The sequence below is a fragment of the Enhydra lutris genome, unplaced genomic scaffold, assembly GCF_002288905.1.
Source record: "Enhydra lutris kenyoni isolate GAN:26980312 unplaced genomic scaffold, ASM228890v2 scaffoldscaffold38, whole genome shotgun sequence".
NCBI classification, from domain to species: Eukaryota; Metazoa; Chordata; class Mammalia; order Carnivora; family Mustelidae; genus Enhydra; species Enhydra lutris.
Genome location: NW_019154122.1, coordinates 11,885,021 through 11,908,549, shown reverse-complemented (window position 1 = coordinate 11,908,549; position 23,529 = coordinate 11,885,021). Strand labels below are relative to the sequence as shown.

At 51.0% G+C, this 23,529-nt stretch overlaps 1 protein-coding gene across 1 annotated transcript in view; it reads right to left on the bottom strand.

The window, feature by feature from the left end:
• The window catches only part of LOC111154883 (mechanistic target of rapamycin kinase), a 125,347-nt gene that overhangs the window by 27,389 nt on the left and 74,429 nt on the right, over positions 1-23,529 (bottom strand). The window contains exons 29-34 of the mRNA XM_022514821.1: positions 13,668-13,743; positions 10,611-10,750; positions 4,623-4,723; positions 2,678-2,793; positions 1,407-1,484; positions 1,099-1,206 (exon numbers count right to left, since the gene is read on the bottom strand). Coding sequence (XP_022370529.1) covers positions 1,099-1,206; positions 1,407-1,484; positions 2,678-2,793; positions 4,623-4,723; positions 10,611-10,750; positions 13,668-13,743 — 619 coding nt within the window. The remainder of the gene's footprint in view (positions 1-1,098; positions 1,207-1,406; positions 1,485-2,677; positions 2,794-4,622; positions 4,724-10,610; positions 10,751-13,667; positions 13,744-23,529) is intronic.

The following is a 23,529-nucleotide window of genomic DNA, read 5'->3' as shown; positions in this document are numbered from 1 at the left end:
GTGTCCAACTGACAATTTTCCATCAAAACATTCACTGGGCATTTCATAATTGCTAATAAAACATATGAAAGAACCGCATGTGCTCACTTCAGAGCACAAACGACTACATTCACACACGCCCCTTTGCCCGCTGATCTTTCCTTGCCAGTGGAATGTGCCCTGAGCTTCCCAGACAGGAACGCAGCCTGCAGTGCAAAGGTCTTGTCACAGCCTACTGAAGGGCTTGGAACCACAGACCCTGACTGGCCCGGAGACAGAATTTGGAAGTAGGTGTGGATGGGCCAAGAGGAATAGTGTAAAACCAAGGACACTGATTATGATGCACAGGCGACAAGCGGCTTCCGGAGCAGCGAAGGCTTTCTCTCCTTTGCAAATGAACCTGCCCTCCTAGCGACTCAAGGAATGGGAGAACTGTCCTTTCCAAGAACACTTAAGACTGCTGACTCCCAGACCTGGAACTGACTGCGCCTCATGCTCAAATGATCAGAATGTACAAGGAAAACACTGATGGAGGACTTGGAGAAGTTTCTCCGTGAGGGAAACTTCGGTAGAAGAGAGACTGTGCATGTCTGTGACCGGAGGGACTGTAAACGGCAGGGGTGACTCGGCTGAAACATTAGGCAACCCCATTTGAGAAGCCGATGCAGGCAGCCAACAAGTGCATTTGGAACAGTGGTTCTGTGTCGGCCACATACTGGAAGCATCTGGGGCAGCTAAAGAGATAGATCCTGGGTCTATCCCCAGAAATTCTGTTTTATTTGGTCTGGGAAGTGGCCTGTGGATCCAGATTTTAAAAATCCAGGCAGGTCATCCTATCGGGCATCTGAAGCCCGAGAACCACTGATTCTGAAGTTGCGGTTCTCAACAGGCTATCTGTAAGCGTCATTTACTGCAGACATTTTCTTGTGTTACTAGAGAAGGGTAAGAGGAGGCCGCAGAACTGGTCACTCACTCACAGCTAAGGGCTGAGGCGCACAGCCTCTGAGTGCTTTGCGGCGAATGCCACCCCAGCCTCTGTGGGGAGGCAGGGAGCGTGTGCTGAGCGAGAGTGGGGGAGGGAGAGGGGGCGGGCTCCCCCCAGCTTTCTAGCAGCCTCACCTGCAGCCTCTCCCACCAGATCTGGCGGATGATCTCCCGTCGCTCCGGGACAAGTTTGTACTGGATGACCTCCTCCAGCTCGGAGAGCATGTGGCAAGAGACCATGGCCTGATGGAAGCAAATCACATTCCAACTTAATACCGCACGAACAATCCAAAAGCCGGGATTCATTTCAGTCATTTCTTCTGGTGACAGGGTATCTGCTCAGAGTACACAGGCATGTTCCCAGCAGCCGGGGAGTCCTCACTCGGCCACGCTGAAAAGAATGAGCCTCTCAAACGACCCCGTGCAGAACGTTCGACACTCACCCCATATGCCCGACTGTAGCTCTCTCCTGCCATAGCGGTTAACTCGGCATCCAGCAGGTCTCTGGCTTTGTCAATGCACTAGAAGAGAAAGAGAAAACCACAGAACTGAGCTGTGGGCTTGGGGCTTGGGCCGGGGCTGGGGCTGTTTTTTTTTAGGCTTGCCGGCTAGCTGGAGGTCATTCATTTTACTTAAATTCTAGGAAGTAAGAGGAAGGTTCCCCGAAGAAGGGAAGAAACCTTTTACCAGATCTGTAAGGCTAAATAAGAATGTTACCCGATTTCTCGGAAGACATAGAATGTCTAGGAACCTCAAGCTTACCACCCCGATTCCCGGGTAACTAGGGAGGGAATACGCGGGCTTAGAGACGAAGCACTGCGTTCTTGGTCTCCAGAGGACAGCCTGCAGACCTGCTCTTTCATCTTTTCCTCGTGCACATTTGTGAACCTAAACTGGACACACTTTCACTAGCCCCTCGTGGTCGTCACTGGCTTCTAAGTGCCTTGTCCTCATGAGGGAACATCTCCACTCCTGGCACAGGAACCCCCAAACCTGCCATGCCATGGGGGCTTCTGTGCCTGCGATGTGGACGGCCCTGGCCTCAGTTCTGCTCATGCCCGCGCGACTGTGGCTTAGGTCTTCTGTTTCATCCACTAAACACCCTGTATGTGGAGCTTTTCTTTCTTGAATGTTTGAGAATGGGGACCGCGTCCCCCTCCCTCAGGTACTCAGGTCACTTACCCCAGCACCCCAGCCCAGACAGTCCAGTGCTCGTCAGGGTGTGATTACGTCACTCTTTTATTCTGGAGGCCAGCACGGGAGTCTGAAACCCAGTGCTAGCTCTCCCAGAAGCTCACCCCTGTGTGACACTGCTGCAGAGCTAGAAGAGGCTGTGACTGACCCCTGCTGCAGGGGGGGACTGCTCCTGTCTCCATCCTCCTCGGGTGAGACACATGGTTTCTCTTTACTATGAAGAATGCCAAGAAAGTGATCAAAGCGTGCAATGTTGACCCGAGAAGCTCATTCCAGAACAACGTAAATGTTAACTTCCCAAACTCCCCGGAGTGGCCCTGAGCAGAGAGTGGCCCTGACGGCTGTGCTGGCAGACTTCTGAGTACTCTGCTCTACAGCCTAGGCTCCCGTGAGCTCACAGGGTGGAACAGCAGAGTGGACGCACATCAGCCCCTCTCCGCAGGCACGGCGTGCCTAGGAACGGACAGTGCACATGTAATTCTCTTTTCTTTGCCAGATAGTCTGACACCTAAGTTTTTACCTGTTGTGCCAAGGAGAAGAGGTCCTGATGCAGCGCCAGCACGGCTCTGTAGAACGCGCCATCGTGCGTGTCCCGAGGGATCATGCAGGTGTATTCCTCCATGCTGTCCCACTGACCTGCACATGCACACGCGCGCGCGCGCACACACACACACACACACACACACACAGAGAAAAGCGTCAGGGGGATCAGCTGGCTGGGCTAAGGCAGCATCTCAAACAGGCCTTGTCGTTGTTACTTGCATTTAGCTTGGGGTTCAAACAAGACAAACTCATGCCCGATGTAGCAAAACCCTACAGAGACTCTCTACACTCTACAGGGTTGCGCAAGCCAATTTAACTAACAAAGCCACGTCTGTCTTCCAAACACAGGACTCCAATGCTGCTCCAGGGAGTTCTGTGAACCATGGGAGAAACAGAGTGACAGAAAGCCTTCGAGTCAAGAGGCTTTAATGTAGCACCTCATTAACCCAGAGAACTCTCAGGTTTCCTGAGGTGAGATGGAATGGCTTTCTTCCCTATTAGCAAAGCAGCTCACAGTTCAATGGTACGCTGGAAATTACATTTTCCCTAAACAACTGAAAGTGGCCGTTACCCAGACAAGGGGCAGGATTAGACAAACAGTCTGCCCGTCTCATTCCGGCAGTACCTGTGCCTCAGGGGGGAGGAGGGGTTTTAAGAGGCTCTGTCATAAGAGAAAGATGGCCTCGGTCCTGCACGGTGGTCTCTGTGTCAGGGCATACCGGGGAAATGGCTGCATCCGGGAAGAGATATACACTTTCCCTGATGGGGCAAGCGTGTATCACATGCCAACATTTCCAAGGCCATCTGCAGAAAAGACAGCAGCCTCATTAGCCGCAAACTGCAGGGCCGCTGATTTTACAAGGCATTTTCCTGCCTTTCACTCCAGACCATCGGCTCATTCATTCTCGATGCCTCTGGGCAAAAGCAAACGGCAAACGATGACTCCTCAGGAAGCAATTTGTTTTTGAAAAATGTTCTGGATCCAGCCCAGAGCTCATGAACGGGAAGGATATAAGCTCTGTGAGTCAGGAGGGATGGAATGGAGGTGGAAGGTTATGTAACCTTCTTCTGGACTCCACAGGTGAAGCTCTCACTTGGGACAGCCTGTGGATGCTTTCCCCTCCTACTGAGAACATCTCCGGGATGGACAGTAGTCCTCTCACAGCTGGGGCCCGGTGTCAGAAACCTACACGTGTCTGTGGGGAGTAAAAGGAAATCTCTGCCTTAAAATACTCAGGGAGTCGGAGTAAGGTGGGGGAGTGTTGAGTAGGAAGGAGGAGAACGGAAAATCCAATACTGTTAAAATATTTATAACTGTTGGAGAAGGTGAGGGCATATGGGGATTTGCTATCCTATTCTCTTCACTTTTGTGTTTTAGGAAAGTTCTAGAATAACAGTTAAGAAATAGAAGGGGACAGAAAGTTGTCCTCTCTCTTTATTCCTGCTAGGGATACAGACATGATGGGTGGCGCTCCTGCAGCCATATGGGATCATGACATAGACTCAAAAACGGAGGAGGTCTCATGCAAAGCAGAAAATATGGAGAGAGGATAATGACAGTGGAACCAGGATACTAGGTTGGAAATTCCTAGTTCTAGATTTTATTTAAATAAAGAGAGAAAAATGAACCAGTAATTTGTTTAACAAATAGCAAACAAATCTTACTAAATAATCTCGATTTTGATGTTTGCTCACTGGTTTCCTTGGATTCCCAGGATGGGTCATTTTTACCTGCATCTAGTAAGTCGGTCACGGTCATCAGGTAGAAGGGACAGGTAGGATAGGGACAGGTGGATACAGATTTCTGGAGCTTTTGTGGACTTGACGTCTCTACCTGGAGCCACAGTGCCTTCTTTCTCGAATGCGAGCCCCCAGCCTCCCTCTCCCTCCCTTGACCGGGGTGCCCTCGGGGGAGGCCTCACCTAGACCCCAGGCAGCTGCGGCAGCCATGCGGGCCATCTTGGCTTGGGTCTCATCATTAACCAGGGTCCACTTTTCACAGCACTGCTGGTGGAGCTGCCCCCTGAAGGAGAAGAATCACACAGTTGGGTAAAGAGAAGCCACCGCCATAACCTGCTCGTCTTCCTCTCCAGCCCCTTGGCTTATGCTGGCGCTACACAGGGACTGGATGACAGGGGCCCGCCTGGAACTGGGAACCTTTAAGTAAAAAAACACTTTCGACTGGGTCCTAAGATACAGGAGAAGTGGTTGGCGATTTGTTGTTTCTATGGGACTTTACCAAAGACACGGACTGTGCCTAATTCTACGTGATCTGAAATGTCCTGAGCATCTGGCCCCCTTCATAAATATTAAATAGCTTCTGTCCTATGCCAAGGAACTGCGGGCTCTTTCCCCCGAGCAGGCCTACAGAGAAAGCAATCTGAAGACACACATCTGGACACATTCATTTTGGGTTCAACGCTGGAGGGAGAACTTAAAAGTGTGATACGAGGGGCACCTGGGTGGCTCAGTGGGTTAAAGCCTCTGCCTTCGGCTCAGGTCATGATCCCAGGGTCCTGGGATCGAGCCCCGCATCGGGCTCTCTGCTCAGTGGGGAGCCGGCTTCCCTTCCTCTCTCTGCCTGCCTCTCTGCCTACTTGTAATCTCTGTCAAATAAATAAATAAAATCTTTAGAAAAACAAAAGTGTGATACAAATGGCTGCAGTCTGAGACGAGACTCAGATGAAATCGGCCAGCATGGAAGGAAGAAGGCTCAGCCATGGTCACACCCAGAAGAGGTCCGGATGCTCACGCTCGGATTCTGCAAAACTACGGTGAGTGTGGGTCAGGACTAGGAAATACTGAGATGTGAATGGTGCTCCACAGACTTCAATACACAGAGATCGCGGACGGCCTCTCAGGAAAGATGGCCTGCTGACTGCTGGAGCGGTTGCCTTCCCATGTTCCCCTTCTCAATGCAAGGAAATGAGACCTTGCCAGTGGGAGAACGGGAGCCTGTTTTCCTGTGAGCTTGGAGACTCAGCTAGGAGGGTCTAATCTTTCCTGCTTTCCAAAGGAGATGCTGCAGGACTTTTTTATTTTTATAGGATGTTTTAACTTGGTCTTGGCAGTGGAGTCAAGAGAAAAGGTACAAGTTCCAAGTGGCCCAGCTGAGACGCCATGGGGCCCGTGAGCTGCACCACACGTGACAAAGATGCCGAAGTCTGCCGGTGCTGAAGGGCTCTAGGCGAAGCTCACCGAGAGGCAGCCTGGAGACCACATCTAGGATGACTGCTCAGGGCTGTGATCCAGCATCGTGGCAAAGGCAGTCACTAACTTCACCGTCTCTCCGGAGCATGCTCATGAGAGTCGGGGACACAACATTCTAGTTCAATACACAGCTCAGATCAAAAAGAGAAAGTGGGCAGCCTTCACGGCCTGTGCACGACTGCAGCTCAGTGATGAGAGCGGGCTGGAAGCCACCCACACCCAGAAACCTTCCACCACTGGCCCCGTGAGGGCTCACCCAGGCGCAGCAGTTCTCACGCTGCCCATGCGTCACAATCCCCTAGAGGCTCCTTCCAATGGACAGCTGGGGGTCACCCCGAGTTTCTGACTCAGGAGGTCTGTAGTGGGGTTAAGCAGGTACGTGTCTAACAAGTTTCTAGGTGATGCTGCTACCGTGCATGGGGGCCACAGTTTGAGAACCACTGGCTCAGCAGCAGGTTTTTCCTGGGGCCCCTCCTCGACAGAGGGGAGAAAGCCACCTGATCACCGAATGGTCCTTCCAACCCTAGATTTCAAATGTGTTTAGCTGGTGGCCACAGGCAACGCAGCATCCCCTAGTCTTCTGTCAGGACCACCCAGTTCTAGGCCGCGGGTCTGGGGATTTAGCTTTGCTTTTCATCTAGCGTCAGGGAGAGAGTTCAGTGTGAAACACCACTAACTGTGACCTCAAAAGACAAAACAGAGAGCAGCAGAGGCGCGGCCCCCTGGAAAGGAGACACAGGCACCGCCTTCAGGCCACGGCTGTGGTGAGAGCTGCCAGGACACAAAGAGGCGGGTTCCTGTCCCATTAGCACTTGTTACGCAGAATAGGAGCGCAGAATATACTAAATCTTAACTCTCAGAGGCGGGGAGAAAACAAAATCAAATCAATAAAAAATATGAGACTATTTGTGGGGCCGACACTAGGCTCTGTTTTCTGACACCTCTCACAGCACACCAGGGAACGCTGGGCAGAAGGCCCGCCCTCCAAGACTTTGACTCTCCCACCTAGTACAGTGGCAAAAAGCTCAGGGAGCATTCTTTTGTGTGGAACACCTCCGTGGTTGGCTGCCTGTGGTTTTGCCCCTGAGCAATCTGTTCTCCGGGGCCCAGAGGCCATGTTACGGAGCAGTGCGGAGAGGGGACATACATTCACTGTGACAGCAGGTGTGGCTGTGTGTGCCACGGGGCTGGCCTGGCGGTGGGCGGCTAGCTCTTGTAGTTAGCTTCCCGGGGAATGGGGTACGTTCTCAGCTCACTGGTAAGCCCTGATCACTGCAGGTGCCGTCTCTGCTGAGCACTGGCCTCAGTCACGTTCATGATATATACCCGAAGCGAAAGCCATTTACAGACTGCACATTCGAGAGAGCTGACCGAACAAACCAGGTTAGGACCCTGCCAACGATCAGGAAAAGAATTCTGCTTCTTTTGTCTCTTCTTATAACCTCTTGCAGTCTGCTGCGTTTGTAAATCCCCTGGTCAGCGTCAGCAGCCGCTTACACTTTACAGGTAATTACGAAACTGGAACGAATCCAGGAGAGCAGAGGTAGAGGGGCCGAGTCCTGCCACGGCAGGAGACCTGAATCACTTGCTCTCGGGACTCCTCAGGCAGGTCGTGTGACTTCAGAGTCAACTCCCCTGAATGTCACAGGGGATTAGACAGAGATACATCGAAAAGTCTCTTCAACACACCCAAGCTATCCCTACTTAACCCATGGAAGGAAGTGCTTGTCTTTAACTCCTAAAGTGAGGGAGGGGCTGGGAGACGTCTCAAGGAGGAAGCAACAATACAGATGGGCTCTGAAAGGTGGGGACAGTGTCAAAAGGTAGAAAAAAGAGCAGAGGAGGAGGTGGGCACTTCAGGAAAGTGAATGAACAAATGCAGACAAAAGTTCTGTGGGGTTTGGACAAGAGAAGCTGGGCCAGACTTCGGATTGTGAGGTCAAGTTCGCTGAGATACGTATGCGCTGGAGTCACAACACAGAAAGACTTTGATGCCAGACTATGACATTTACCCGTAAACCCAAGGGAGCAGGAAGACACTAAAACATTTTAGGAATTGATTAGACTTGAATTTTAGGAATGGTTATGCCTTGTTCTTTCATCTTTCTCCTAGTAACATGGTTGTACGATAACCAATTTAAAAATGGAAAACAAATTGTTTTTGAAATAATGTGGTTAATTCTCAACATACTACTCTTCTGCTTTAGATGGTACTGTCCAGTTTCGAGGGTGATGGGAATGTTCTGTATCTGCACTGTCCACAGTGGTAACCACGAGCCAAATGTGGCTATTGAGTACTTGAAATGTGGCTACTGTGACTTGAATTATTAATTTTATTTAATTTTAAATAGCTACCTTTGGCTAGTGGCTACAGTGCAGTTTTAGGTATCTGTTGGATGTCAAAAAACAAAACCCAAACTCAGAAACCTTAGTTGTACAAACTAATGAGGCAGATTGGATACGCTATGCTTCCTCATGGAGGTGAAGGAGTGTGGAATGCTAATTACAGAAATAAGTAATAGCTCTTGAATCCCCCTCATTATGGTTAAGCCAGACAAGCCAATTTCAAGTAATTTTAGACTATTATCTGTATATATGTGATCCAATGCTTAAGGCTAAAATCGTTGACATTAAATTTTCATGCAGTACAAATACATCTTCTATCTTAGGAATACAGTAACAACTTTATATTAAGAAATAAAAATAGCAATTGTTTACCAAAGAATATCTATAATTAGGTACAGAAAGAATGTGTAGTGGGAGAGCATTCTTTTTAGAAGACTTCCTTTGATTTTTTTCAATAATATTCTTTAAACTGTCCAAGGTATCAAATTTCAAAACAAATCTAAAGTTGCCTATTTAAATAGCCTGAGGTTGACTAATCCAGTGGAGCATAACATCGCCCTTCAGAAAATGAGGCAGCACCTGTAGGCCGTGATGTAAAGGGTGGCTTACACGTGTTCAGTGAGACAACAAGGTGCAAACGGTGAGTGGAGTTTACCACCATAACGTATATGGGTACGCAGATGCGGTACCGTTGCCGGAAGTCCACATGGGGACCCGATCGTCTCAGTGGCTGGGGGCGGTAGGGGACAAGGAGAAGACTTGATTTGCACAGTTCTGACACTGTTTTGTACTATTGAATTTTGTGCCACGTGCACATTACCTTTTCTAAAAAATAATGCTTTAAAAATAAAAAGTGAATATAAAAAGGTAGATTAAAAAAAAAAAAAAACCTTCAGGGACGGAGGTCCCGAATGCAGATACAACTGGGAGGGCACAGGCCTATGCAATTCTGCCTCCCCCATCTCCCTCCAATCCGCTCTCCGACTTTGCTCCCAGAAGGGTTTTGTGTGTCACGCAAACCTGCCATCCACGGACTAGTCAAGTCCTTAGATGGCCTGTCAGTACCCCAACTCCTCACTTGGCCTATAAGCCCCACACCGTCTGGGCCCTGGCTCCCTCTCCTGCCTCACCTTCTACTTTCCCACATCAGACCTGACCCTCCAAGCCATACTGACCCTTCTGAACCCCGAACACACTGTGCTCGCTCCTTCTCACCCGTTCAAGTTAGGGATCACTTCCTCCTGGAAGCCTTCCAAACCCTTCCAAACCTGGATGAGGGCCCCTTCCTATTTCCCCAGTCCCCTGCGCTTCCTGTTTACGACTGTATTCACTCTGCACCACAGCAGCTCAGCTGTCTGGCCACTAATCTCTGGGAAGGCAGGGGCGGTGTCTGCCTTGTTCCCTGCAGTATCCTTGGGGCCTGGTGTGGAAATGGGCCATGAATAAGCGCTCAGTAATTACTGGCTGGATGGATAAACAGGGGGACCTTCGGTCTCATGTCTCAGAGAAAGTCCGGATAATCTACTCCTGGGGAGGCAGTGTGGCATTTTAACTATTTAAAACTATAAAATATTTCACCCCCATACTATGGTACTTTGTTTCAACTATTTTAAAAAACTGCGCTAGATGCCAGCAAACAGAATAGGGGCCGTTTTTCCTTCAAGGTCCCCCCAAAACTCCCCAGACCAAGACGGTGGCAGGTGTTCTCAGCTAAGCATTACTGTTGCTTCTACCTGGGGCACCCCATCCCCATCTCCTTCAGCTGTCCCCCAGCCTTAGCCCTTCCTCCAGGGAGGAATGGCAAGGCCATCCTGCTCCCTCGCTGGCCTTTCAAAGTCGTCTGCTCAGACCACTGTCATTGTACTTTCCAGCTTTGATAACTGTCTGCAGTGTGCTTGTCTCAAGAACCTCACGGTGGAGGAAGCCCTTATTTCCTGTCTTTAATCTCTGGAGCTCCGTAGAGTGCTGGGCATGTAGTCCGCATTCCACAAAGACGAAGCATCTGAAGAGAGCAGTGATTTGCTCTTGTATTCCAAAACCATTTGCAAAAGCTAATAGAGAAAAGAGAAAACTGAGGCTAGAGAGTAAGAACCTGAGGTCCTCACAGTCGTTGGACGAGAGGCAGACAGAAGGAGCAGGTGCAGACCCTAGGGCCTCACCTGAGCCTGTCTTGTCCTCGAGCATTACAAAGTCGAAGTTTGAGGAAAAACAAACAAACAAACAAAAACCCCAAACACCCAAGTGGTCGACGATTATCGGGAAAACACCAGGTAAAACAAAACTGAGTGTCTTAGGTGAGAAGTGTTCCTGGGGGGAGCCCCGCAAATCCCAAAGACCCGGGGGGCCGCACTCACCACTCTCCCAGGGCCTCGAGGCAACGCATGCGGCCCAGCATCAGCTCGGGGTCGTCCTTGTTCGTGTCCATCTTCTTATCGTAGGCCACGAGCGCGTCCTCCCACTCATGCAGTTTCTCGTACCAGGTAGCCTGGATCTCCTGCCAAGCGGAAAAGACAGAGGACTGTTGTGGGCATGGAGAACAAGGAGGTGTGTTTTGCAATCCACAGACCGCCTTTCCTAAGGCGCTGGACGCTTCACCTATCCCCGTGTGTCCCGGCTTTGGTTGAAAAGAACGTCGGACTGTCTGGAGGTGTGTCTGGTGGTGGTGTGAATGCTGGGGACTTGGCACGTGGACAGAACAATCCTGGGATGATAATCTGAGCGCAGATGGCAGGCCGCGTCCCCACAGCTCCAGCACGTGGGGACGCAATGACAGGGGAAATCATCTGGGACAGCGGGAAGCCCCACACAGCACTCCTGCAAAGATGCCAAGGCCTTGATCTGCTGCCGTGTGGACGGTGGGCCACAGGACCAGGATGGCAGCTGCTTTCCTGAAGGGGCCCGAAAGACCAGGCATATCTGCATAGCTGCTGGAGGAAAATAACCCGCTTTTTAAAAGCTCCTGATTCTCTGGTTTTTAAACTTTCAGGAAATAATGGTTTAAAGCACAATATAACACAACCACTTAAAATTCTTTGGAAAACCTTTCCTCCTTCCATCCAATTTTCCCTCCTGCTTGGCGCCTGGCAGCCTTACCAGCGCCAGGGGCCAAAGGCTGGTTTCCATTCCCCGGGCAGATGGTGTACCACGCTGAAACGCAGTGCCGGCCACGTGAGGAAGACGGGCTGCGGACTCCGGCTCTCTAAGTGGTCCGGGGACGGACTCTGCCTGCTGCCCACTGACCGCCCCCCCTCCATCTGTCTTCTGGGCTTCTCCATCACCGGCTTAGTAAGAGGCTATTTCTCTACCAGGCCAGCATAGTGGCTCTCCAGGGGTTTCTCTAACAGCAAGATGGTTCCGCAGTGGACTCTGTATGATACAATGCAGGGCCCACGTGAGTTTCCCCCATTACCGCCTGCTACTTTCTAAATGGAACTGATATTTGAATAGGTACTTGTGCTGACAGCTACGGAGCTGAGCTCTCCAAAAGGACCTTTTCTTCCTGAACCTCTGCAAAGAGGTCACTTCTATTTTTGGTTGTGAACTCGTGCCCAAGACCCCTCGTCTGTTTTTGGCACAGCCCATCCCCACTGCAGCCCAGTGGCCCTCTCCCCAGTGTCAGTGAACGGTAGGGCTCACCACCCCACAACCCCCACCAACAGGGGCAAGTCTGTAAGGTCGAACTACCTAAACTTCCTCTTCCAAGCCTGTTGAGAAGAACATGAAAGAGAAAACGTAGCGGAGTCGTTTTAGAAGAGTCACCGTGAAGACAGTGTCCCATGAAAAACGCTTAGATTGAAAATGAACACCAGTCTTCCCATTTGGGATTTCTACCCTGGGCGGGCAAGAGAAAGGGTCTCGTGACTGGCGGATGGCACAGGCTTGGCACGAATGAGCGGAAAGCAGAGGGAGCGGCGTATGGAGCAGGTCAGGCAGGGAGCAGATTTCGAACTGCCATAGATTGCAGAAACTATAAGGTTTAAGCAATGAATCACACAAGATTCTAATGAGATTGCTGTTACATAGATTGTGCTGAGAAAGCACAGGCTCTGCCAAGAAATGGCAAACTGTTGTCAAGCTTAATTTGCTTCAGCTACCTAAACATAACAGAAAATCCACCCTGGGTTTAGCAATAATCCTGGAGCGGACGGTCCCCTTTAGAATCTAGAGACGGAGGAACTTCCACTAAAGGTTGGTCCTCTGAGCCGCTGGGTAGAAGCTATCCGCTGGCTGATCACCCAAAAGCCAGATGGTCGTGAATCCTTGCTTCTCTAGGCACTGACTGCGGCCCAAACTCTAGGGACATCGAAGGAGGGGGCATCTTTGTCTGGGAGGCTATGTTAAGTGCCCTCTTAGCCAATCTTCCCTCTACGAATGAGGGTGGTGGCAAAGGTGGGTGAGACGTTGTCCCTTCTGCTCTGTCGTTGGGAGAGCCGCCATCTTGGTCTAGTGACAGATCTGTCCCTGAGACAGCAACATACTCCCTGAAAAATTTCAGTCCAATTTCCCAGCCCCTGTGTGAGGCAAAAACCTGTGAAGCAACCCCGAATTTCTTCACTCTAACACACCGGACTCTGGATTCTGGCAAACCAGAGTAAGCGGCCTACACGACTAACGGAAGGTTCCTCATCAAATACATGGACCCAGAACTTCTTGATCTTCTGGGAAGTCAATGCCAAGTTGATTAAGTCAATGCTTCATATGTGGTTAGGAAGGTACTAAAGCACCCTCCCAGGACCACAGAGGGGAACGGAAACATTTAAACGCTGGTGAGGCCAAGACGGCAGGAGAGAAGCTATGTGAGCAATAATGAAACGGACCAATGCCAACAGCACAGGTAAGTGATAGTACGCTGTTTTACGGAGAACCGGCTATGGTTTCTTCCGAGGCGGGTACAGAGCATTAACTGTGGGCTGGCGGCGAGGCTCGCTGCCACGGACGACACGAAACAACTCAGGCCGGGGTTATGAGGCCAGACTGCCTGGGGTCAAGTCCTGGCTCGGCCACTGATTCACTGTTGGCTCAGGCAAGCCTGTGACTCCGCTGGGACCACAGGCCCCTTGCCCGTGGAATGGGCTAACCGGCAGACCTCTAGTGGCAGGGCCGGCGTGAGGACCAAAGGAGATGGAGTACAGAGAGTGCGCAGCCAGGGGCCAGGGGCGCACCAGGAGTCTGACATATACCAACTACTCCCTATTCATCAGATTCTGTCCTCGTGATCTGTACTCGGTTTGAATACAGTCCACAGAGCCACGGTCTCCTTCAATCCAGGAAAGTCAGCAACGGACATCACTGATTGGGAGAAAAAAAAAAAAACAAAACAGAAAAGGAAAGGCACTTTCTCAGGGTTGTGGCCGAGTGCCTCCCTCGCCATGGCCCTACTTCTTGCTTTCCTAAAAGAACGAGGCACTTACCAGCTCTCCGAAGTGTTTCATGGCGTACTCTAGCACCCCGGCGGCTGCCTCTGGCTGCTGTAGCTTATTGTTAATGCTGGGGAAACAAAAGGAGAGCTGGTTACTCTCAACGTGTCGGGGGGTGGGAGGCACGGGGGTCAACACAAAACCAAACACTCTTGGTTTTGAGGGGGCAGCGTCTGGCAGACAGGAAGGCTCGCTGGCTCCCGCGCCCTTTCTCTGACCGGCACAGACTGGTGTCCTCTCAGATACGGTCAGTCAGGCAGCACGTGTCTGGTTTCTAAAAACTAGAATCCCTGGGTCCCCAACGGAACACAACCAGATGAGGTCCCTCTGAACTTGTACCTCTCACTTCCTCTCATCAGCTGCCTTCAGGAATGAGGCACAGAAGTGGCGCTGAGGCTGGGTCACCCCCGTTAGTGACAGAGAACCCCAGGGACCGTGGCCATGCAACCATCTCGACTGCTCCCCTGCGAGAGCCCATTTCTGTCAAAGTCGGCTTCTTCCTTAGATCGTCTTCGAGGAGCACCCCCGGCTTGTGCAGCGGGCAGCAAAGGGACCCCACCCAGTCACATGGGACGATGTTTTTCACCAACAACACACTACTCTGCTGTAATCGGTGGGCAGTGCATGGCCCCTGGGACCAACTGGGGAATGTCACCTATCGGGACAACTAGGCACCAGCAGCGATGGGCTGAGCCTAGAGCTGGTTAACCAGAGAGGCTGCGGAGAGGTCCCGGAAGCTGCACGAGCTCAGACCCTTGTTCCAACAGGAACGTATATATGAGGGGAAATGGCAAAGAAGCCTACGCTTATGTTCAGGAAGGAAATGAGGGATAAACGGGCCTGAGAAAGTCACGGGCCAACAGTGATACTATCTGTTTCCACGTGGGGAGCAAACTCTGACCGTCCAGCTTGGGAGTCTAGACTGTTCTATTGAGCAAGGGATCTGGTTTACTGCCCTAAGTACAAACTGTCTACTTGACGAAAATTAATTTTTAAGTGGTTTTGGGAAATTCCAGGATTTGGATTTAATGTGGTAATATGGCAAGAGATTGCTGGGATAAATATTATTTTTTAAAATTCAAGTTCCACCACATTTATTCCAATAAAACCACGAAGGAACTGCCCATAATCTGTCAAACCAGAGAAGTTCACATTTGTGAAACTAATAATCTAATGCCTCATGTTTACAAAGCACATTTCAAATAATCTTTCCGACCTATCATTCCATTGACCACACGCATGCCCAAGCGAGTGGGCAGGAAAGGTATTACCAGTCTCATTTCACTCCTGGGGAGACTCAGGCCCGAAAGGACAGCAATTTTCCCCAAGGCCCACCAGGCATGGGGACAGTCCCCAGATGATCTGAAGCAGTCTCGTGACTCTCCTTCGGTAAGGTGAGTACGGGTTGGAGCAGCTTTGGCTGCAGAGCCGGAAAGCCTGGGCTTACACTTCCGGAGGTCCGGCTTTGCGACCATAAACAACATACCACATGTAAATACATACAATTATAGAGTCCATACATTCTTATTGGTTCCAGTGTGGACTACTGGGATGACCATGGCAGAAATATTAACTGCTCTGATGAGGAAGACAATGTGTTCCTTGCCAAAAGCACAAGACGTTAACTCTAAGAATCAGACATAAAAATCCAGGAGTTCCTATAAACGTCTTCCAATCTTGTGTTCTGGAGCAAGCGCTATTTTCAAGAACAAATTACAAACACTTGCCTCACCCCAGATAAAGCAACACAAAACCAGAGACAAGCAAAAGGCTCTCCCCGCTCCACTCTCCCACTCATCATGCATAAAGGAGAGCGCTTTACAACAAACGGACTAAAGTCAGCAAGTACTGATTAGGAACCTCAGAGGAAAAATACAAGTTTTACCTTAATATTGCTACAGCTTTGATATCCTTTCTCTAAGGATAGACCAACGGAGGTTTGCAAGTTAAAAACAGACACACACACAAAAACAACCCAAACTCATCATATGGCTCCCACTCCTTTAAGGGAAAGTTCGAGTAAGTCACCTGCATGAGGCTTCCCACCTAAATGTGGAGGCTGCAGACGGAGCCCAGTGGGAAGGAAAGAGAGGGGCTGGGTTCCTTGGAGGGAACTTTAGCAAGTACCGGGAAACCTGGAGGTGTGCCACGAGACTCCTGATAAGCTCTGCCCAGGAGTATGGACAATCACAGCAACATTACAACTTTGTCTAAATGCACGGAGACACAGCCGTGAAAAAGGAGTGGGGTCAGCCTGAGAGAGGGTCCCTTTCCCATATGAAATCCCTGGCCTCTGAATCAAGGACCTTAAGGGAAGGAGAAGGTACACACCTACAGGCGACTTTCAGAGCAGGGATTTTAAGCTCCCCAGCTGCTGTCTCCGTTTGTTCTTTCTTCCTCCCTGTTCCCCCTTTATTTTCCTACAGGATTTTCTCTCCAAGCTACGTTTCTCTCTTCTTGCCTCCTATGGAGCCTCCCAGGCGTGCCACAAGGCTGCTGGAGGGCACGACGGCTCGTGCGAAGTTCCAGAGGTAAGCTGACCAAACTCCTGGTTGTTGGGGACCTCAACTTTTTCTCCTTGCTCCATGACCTCTGGCCTTCCACTGAGGGAGGCAACGTATAATAGTAACAACAGAAAGATACCTGAGTTTACTGAGCGCTGACTGCGTGTGCCAGGCACTGGGGTTACCGCTTAGATGTGTAATCTCAACTCAGTAAGCTAGACACTAATCTTAATATTCCCATTTTACGTATGAACCAACCGTGGCCCGGGTCACAGGCTACCATACCATTCAAAAGGATCTTTGGTAATAACTAAAGGTGTGCTGTAGGCGTAGAGGGCCGGCGCCTTCTACCCTCAAATCAGCAGGCCCGCGTGGACGGCCGCCGGTGCAGGAAAGTGAGCATGAGACGGTGCCCATCAGTGAGCTGATTCTCTCCGTATAACTCGCCGTGCGGGAGGAAGCAGCCGTGCCAGACTTTCATTTTAACTTCCTCAAGGGATGCCATGGCTGGCGCTCCCCTCTACCCCTGAGCTCCCAACTCCTATTTCTCCTTTCCTCTCAGAAGCTGTTGATAGGCCTTGAAGGCTCCCAACCCAAAGGCCAGCCGGGTGGCCCCAGCGGGCTTTTCCAAGGCAGCCTGTTGGAGGCTGCCAGGCTCACGGACAGAGCCCGGGCTGCAAAGCGTGGGGTAAATAAGCATCTGTCGGCAACTCAGTAGCTAAGTGCCCAGTCTCCTGCCTGCTTGGGTGACACGCTGTCCTCTGAAATAGTCCCCTTTTAGACTCAGATGCGGTTTTATGAGACTGAAGGGAGAGACTGTATGTCTGGCTTGTGGGAAGACATCACCTTTGCTCAAGCCCCCTTAACGAGGAGCTCTTGTTTTATGGGGCCGCTGGGAGCTTTCTATAGTCCATTCTCTAAACGCTCCCTTGCGCACCCCTCCGTCTCCCCTGATTCCTGCTGCAGGCTTAAGTAGGGTGAGCCGGGCCCAGCAGCAGACCCCGCTGACATCAGTCCAGGTAAAAAGATCTCACAACCAACAAGCTGACGGAGCTGGAGCTTAGGCAGCAATGTGCCCTCGAGAACAGCCTGGAATGACAGGGCGACAGATTTCCCGTCTCCCCCCCGATGAGCACTGAGGCCCCAGAGGAAAAGCGAGCTCTGTGAGCTGGTGGCTGCTGAAGCCCACGGCCGTTCCCATGCGCTGTGGGGGTCTCTCTGCATCTTGCTCCGTCTTCCAGGGGGAGCAGCCAGGGGAGAACTTACGGTCACAAAATCTACAGAGCCACTAGAAATAGCCAATCCGTGTAGTAAATGCCAGCGCCCACCGCCGAACCTGGCATGAGACCATGAAGTGACAGACAAACACCGGGCAAGGACAGCAAGCGGGGAAGAGGCCATCAGAGCCTTTTCACTCATTGCCCACCTCCCCTTCCCCACCCCAAGATTTAATTTTTATTAAGGGAAGCTGAGTTAAGAACTAGAAACGGAAAATTCCTGTCAATGGAGGGAAACGTTTTCTAGAGTCGAGCTGAGTTAATGAATAAGGACAAGTGCCTTCCCTGGCACACCCGTGACACCATGCATCTTTTCTCCCCACTGTCCGAAAATTCCTCCGCAGAAGCAGGGAAAGTGCGAGGGCGGCAAAGCGACTCAGACGTGAGGGAGCTTCTCTCGTGGCCTCCTCGGGTGCCTCAGCAAGAGGGACGGCTGAGGAGCGAGGGCTGGGAGGGAGTCTGCTCCCTTCTCCGTGACTCTCCCCTTCGAGCTTTTCCTCAGGGCTTGTCACAGGCAGGGTGAGACCGACAGGAAGGGTCAGGGGCCACCTGCTCGAGGTCTTAGCGCTGGCCCCCAGCGTAGCAGTCCGAGGGTTTCTGACTTGGCATCCGAATGCCCTGAGGAATTCTGTTGTTTCCTGAAGGGGTTTCGAAGTCATTGCTCCACAGGCTTCTGGACTGATGTCAAATCCAAAGTAATTTGGTCTGATAACTAATTCCTTCTTGTGTGGCTCATCCGATTATCGACCTCCTCTCTTAGCCTCGGTGAACTTCAGGCTATTAAGAGCGAAGCCCGAGCCTGTTGGAAAGTCAGTCAAATAGGGAGCAGCTGCGGTCACATCTGGGCGACCACTTAGGCTTTCCTAGTGCTCCCATCAGGAATTTATGAGAACGTTATGCACTCGCTTCCCAAATGGCTCCGGGCCTCCTTTCTCCTGCCTATTTCTAGTGCAGACCACAGTCTGTGTTTTATTTGGTTCCCTGTCAAGTAAGAATTCTCTGGATTCTCTTAGTGCCGGGCTGGTGACACACACGCACGGCAGCTGATGGGGACCCTGGCAGCTCTGACCGGGGAGCTCCTGACCAGCCAAGATGCGGCCAAGCTGGACACTGCTTTGGGTCCTCACCACTGCATCGAGCAGTTTATCCTGCTTCTCTTAGAGAAGGGAACCACTTCAGACCATTCCCTGTCCCCTCTCTGAGCCCCAAGACTTAGCTCTGTGCCCTGAGCATGATTAAAAACAGAACAGCTTGATTCCTGCACAGAGCCAGAAGGAGCTGAAGCTGGCCGGGCCCCGATGGCTTTATCAGGCAGTGATCCTGCGACTCTGGGGAACTCAAGGATGTGACAGCCTCTCCCTGAAGAGGGTAAGTGAAAAGCAAAAGGACAGTGATGAAGAGAGAAGGCAACACGAGAGCATCTGAGGCGTGACACAGACAGAGGCCCCGAGGGACTATTTAAACGCAGGCAGGGGGGAGGCGAAGGCAGGCTGGTTGGCCTCAGTCACCCACCAAAAGCCGGAGTCAGGGGATGACAACAGTACCACTGGCTGTTGGAGTCAAACTTCCCTTTTCTGCTTCAGGGACTCAGGAAAAGTCACTTTACTCTTTTACTACATATTAACAAAGGGAAGGCCAGCCTTGTCAGGAGGTTTCAAAGCTGGGACATTAGGTGTCCCTGGTGCTCTAGGGCACCTAAGGCATCAAGATAAAAAAAAGGTGTGATGCAGAAGAGGGGGCCTGCCTCGGACATGAAATGGGTTCCCGACGTCTCAGTGCGGAGTGTCTTAAGGATAAAGGGTTTTGCCTGGTCTTCACCCTTTCCCTCGGTCACAGCTGAAATGGTACGACTGTCACAATACCTAAAGGACATGCTAAAACTGTATGTGAGAAAGCGGGAATTCTCAAGAATAAAAAAGACAGAATGCCAACAGCTGTGTGGGGAGAGAGATCAGGGACAGGGAAGACCTAAAAAAAGTCCTATCTTTCCAAGACTGGAGAGGGGACGTATGTCTTTTTGTTCAATGTCCCTGCAACTTAACCATCTTTTATTTTTACTTATTTATTTATTTATTTTTTAATGTTTTTAAAGATCTTATTTATTTGACAGAGAGAGATCAGAAGTAGGCAGAGCAGCAGACAGAGAGAGAAGGGGAAGCAGGCTCCCCGCTGAGCAGAGAGCCCGATGTGGGGCTCGATCCCAGGCCCCTGAGATCATGACCTGAGCCGAAGGCAGAGGCTTAACCCACTGAGCCACCCAGGTGCCCCCTTAACCATCTTTTAAAACATACTATTTTCACCTGTGCATATTCTACATAAATAAATGGTGAGCAGAACATTCATTTAATTTTGTATTTTGCTTTTTCGCATAACAGAGACATTTCCCACTCGATCCAGTCTGGATAATTACTTTTAACAGTTCCATGATTTCGTCCTGCCTATGGCCCCCAGGCCTGTGATCGGTCTCTCGGGTACACCTTCTCGTCTGAGGCTGGGGGTGGGCAGCACTCGCGCTCCATCAGCGGCCCCCGGCGCTGCTTGGGAGCACACGCTGGGCGCTCTCCCACGTACAGTAAGTGACCTGCCCAGGAGCAGTCTGTCTGCGAGGCCGGCTCTGGGAAGCAGAGCGCCCATCCCCTGAGGACGGACCCAGAACTCAGCGAGAAGCCAGGCAAGCTGTTCCATTCAACCCCTCACCTCCAGGCACCCCTGTGGCTGGACGTGGAGCCTGGGGGCCCGAGCACAACCCGGTGTAAGTCCCTGTAAGGCCTCACGGCCTGGAGTATCAAGGCGCACGATTTGTGCCGGCCAGGTTTCCAACCCCGGGGCCCGTCGGAGGCGAGCTGTAAAAATGATGAATGGCTGTCACATTTCCAAGGCTCCGGCTGATTTAGGGAGCCATTGGCAGACACATCACTCCCAGCATGTCAGCCAGTTAATTACTTCCAACTTTATCTTTCTTGTCAACACTTCTTGACAAATTGGCCATTATCTTTTTATTCTACAACAATGAGCACTGCTCCTTTTCTGGTGATGCCTGGAGGTTTTTCTCCTCCTTTCCGCTTCTTGGTATCCAGAGTGCAATGAGGAGCTCCCGGGAGAGGAGCAGAGAGAGCAGTTGTCCAGAGGGGAACAGCAGCGGGCTGGACTGCTCGGGTGAACCCAAGGCTCATTTTCAACTACCTTGACTCCCAAGCAGAGTCGGTATTTGACTACCATCCTGGTCTCCTGGCTTCCCGGTGTCCATGAGCTGATTCAGTCTCTTATGGGGATGAAGCTAGGACACAAAAGGGACATGAGCTGGCATCTAGGGGTCTGGCAGCGCTGAGCTCTCGCCTGGCAACAGGGCAAGCAGAAGTGAGACGGCCTTCTGCTCCATTAAGGAGAGAGGCCACATTGTGGACGTGCCAAGGCCCATTCTGGAATCAGGGAAAAGAGAAAAATAAGCTACTTCTGGGTCAGGACAGGCTGACAGAAGACAACCATGACATGCTATCACTGAGCTGCCAAGATTCATAGTCTCTGAGATGACCAAAAAGTTCTGGAGAGACCAGCGGTGTCACCACCAGCACAGGTGGCCATCACCGGACAGGCTGTGTCAGAGGCGGGTAGAGGCAGAACTCAGCACCTATCGTATTCCGTCAGTTGTGAGACGCACACTTTGACATCTCTGAATCGTGATATGGGAGGTCTTTCAAGGTTTCGGAGCACTGGGACATGGTTTAATTGCCACCAGTAACCCCCCACTCGCCCCGGTTCAGGGGTACATAACACTCTGAAGCAGCTTCTCTAACTCACAGTCAGAGAGGTCCCATTAAATCCAAGGCATCCTGGAAGGTGAGCTAGATAGAGCGGAGGGGCAGACGTTTACTACTGAACTACTGCAAGCTTCCCCCTTTGGCCCTGGCCTGCAATGAAAGACCCTCCGTCCTTCTGGTCAGCTTTAGGAGAAACCCCAGGACTCCTCCCTTGGTCCTGCTCCTCGCTGATGGTCAGTTTTCTTGCCCATCTTGTCTCTATAAAGTCAAGCTGTTGTACATTGAAGCTGCAGGAGGTCTTCAGAATGGCCAGAAAGAAAGGTATGCTCTACTGGTGACTGGTGAGAGATCTGACCTCTTGGGTCTGGCCTGATGTAAGAGGGCATTACAGAAAAAGACAGGCTCAGAAGATCCGGTCTGTGCTTGTGCTCTGGCCACACAGGGACTTGCCTGGTCCATGCACCTTCTGTTATGTGGGGCTGCCCCCGAGGGGGATAGATTCCTAGGAAGCACACGGCCCTTCTGAAGTCTGCATGAGCCCAGAGGCTTGGAATGTGTTTTTGTCGAGAAGTGAGGAGCTTTGAGCAAAACCTCACCCCTCTGGCCAGAGTGCTTTTGCTTCCAGCAGAGGTAGAGGAAAAGAACAAGACTGTGTGCCTTTTCTGGAAGCCAGGGAACAAGGGGAAAAGCAAGACTCATACTTCTAAGCCACACCGTGATGACACCTTGGGAACATGTGTTTAGAATTAGGACATGGAGTGGGTTTTATCTGCCCTTCTAGCCCCGTGCCCAGACTGCAAAGCCCCTTTTAACTGGTTGCTCTGGTCCAACTGGCTCAACTTCTTGAACATTCTCAAAGAATTACAGTCCCGTTTTCTCATTAGTGCAGCCTACGTGAGGGTGGCAGAGGTCTGGCCTGAAGGGAAGCTCTGCATTCCCAGGGCAGCTGGGTACAAATGTGTGGTCTTATCCTGCACCTCGGACAGGGTCTTGTCTCCAGCTAAGAGTGAGTTTCTGTTATTGCAATGTAACGGGCATTTCATCCCCTTTTGGGGACAGCACGATGTGTCAGGTCCCTGGATAAATTACAGGAAGTAAATAGCTGCCCAGAGATGCAGCTATTTTTATGGGGACACGTTACTTTGTTCTGTCTTCAACATGAGCTGCTGCACACGGCCCACCCTGCTGCCCCACTGCTCCCCCCACCGCCCCAGGCCACAATGATGGTTCACTAACAGGCCAACACAGGTCGAAATAACCAGACACGCCAGTTACACATGCCTCCACAACAAGGCAGAGCAGGACAAAACCTGCCCCAAATGCTCTGTGGTCCTCCTGCCGGTCATCTTCAAACGTAAAGAAAGGGGGGTGAGACACAAATCAATGGTTTCCAGGGAGACAAAGTGAGTATTCAGTAAGGACACTGCCTCCGGGTATTGATTAAGATACAAGGTGGGACGGAATGATGTCAATGCTTCCAGGTCCCACTTCCTTTGGTTCTGTGACTAAGACCTACAGAAGAAAAATGGACTCAGAGCAGGACAGAATGTGGTGGCCAACGATGAAGGCCTCACCATGACAAAGTACTGCCAGTGGCCATGGAGAGAGACTCTAAGTCTCTATGACGGGTGTTTATGTAGGCGAAGACAACCTTCTGCTGGAAATTCATTCTTTCACTTGACAAGTTCCAGGGAAGGATCTCCTTGGTCTCAGGCCTTGTGCTAAGAGCTGGCTGCTAGAGCTACTGTGGTAAACACGACAGATACGGTCTTCGCTTTCACAGGCCTTACAGGTCAGTTAAGCAGATACTCAAACAAAAAAACAAACCCCAAGGTATGCGCTGTGAAGGTAAGTACCATGAAGAAAACACAGCACTTAGATGGAGACTAATGTTGGGGGCTTGGTTTAGATTCAGGAGAGCAGGGAGGGCTTTTCTGGTGAGATGATGACTGTATACCTAAATAATAATACCTTAAAAAAAAAAAGATTTATTATTTTAGAAAGAGAGCGAAGGAGCGGGAAGGGCAGAGGGAGAGGGTATCTCAGATTCCTCCGCTCAGCACGGAGCCGGATGTGGGGCTCGATCTCACAACCCTGAGATCACAACCTGGACTGAACCCAACAGCCAGGTATGTAACTGCCTCTGCCACCCAGGCGTCCCTAAATAATAATGCTTTCTAATCACCAGACACTGACTATGCGTCTGCCACTACTGTTTCCTGTGTCCTATTTTTGAGTCAGCTTCCTAGCTGAAGTATAACACAATTATATACAGGGTACAGCTTGAGAAATCATCACCAAGTGAAGGTACCCTGGT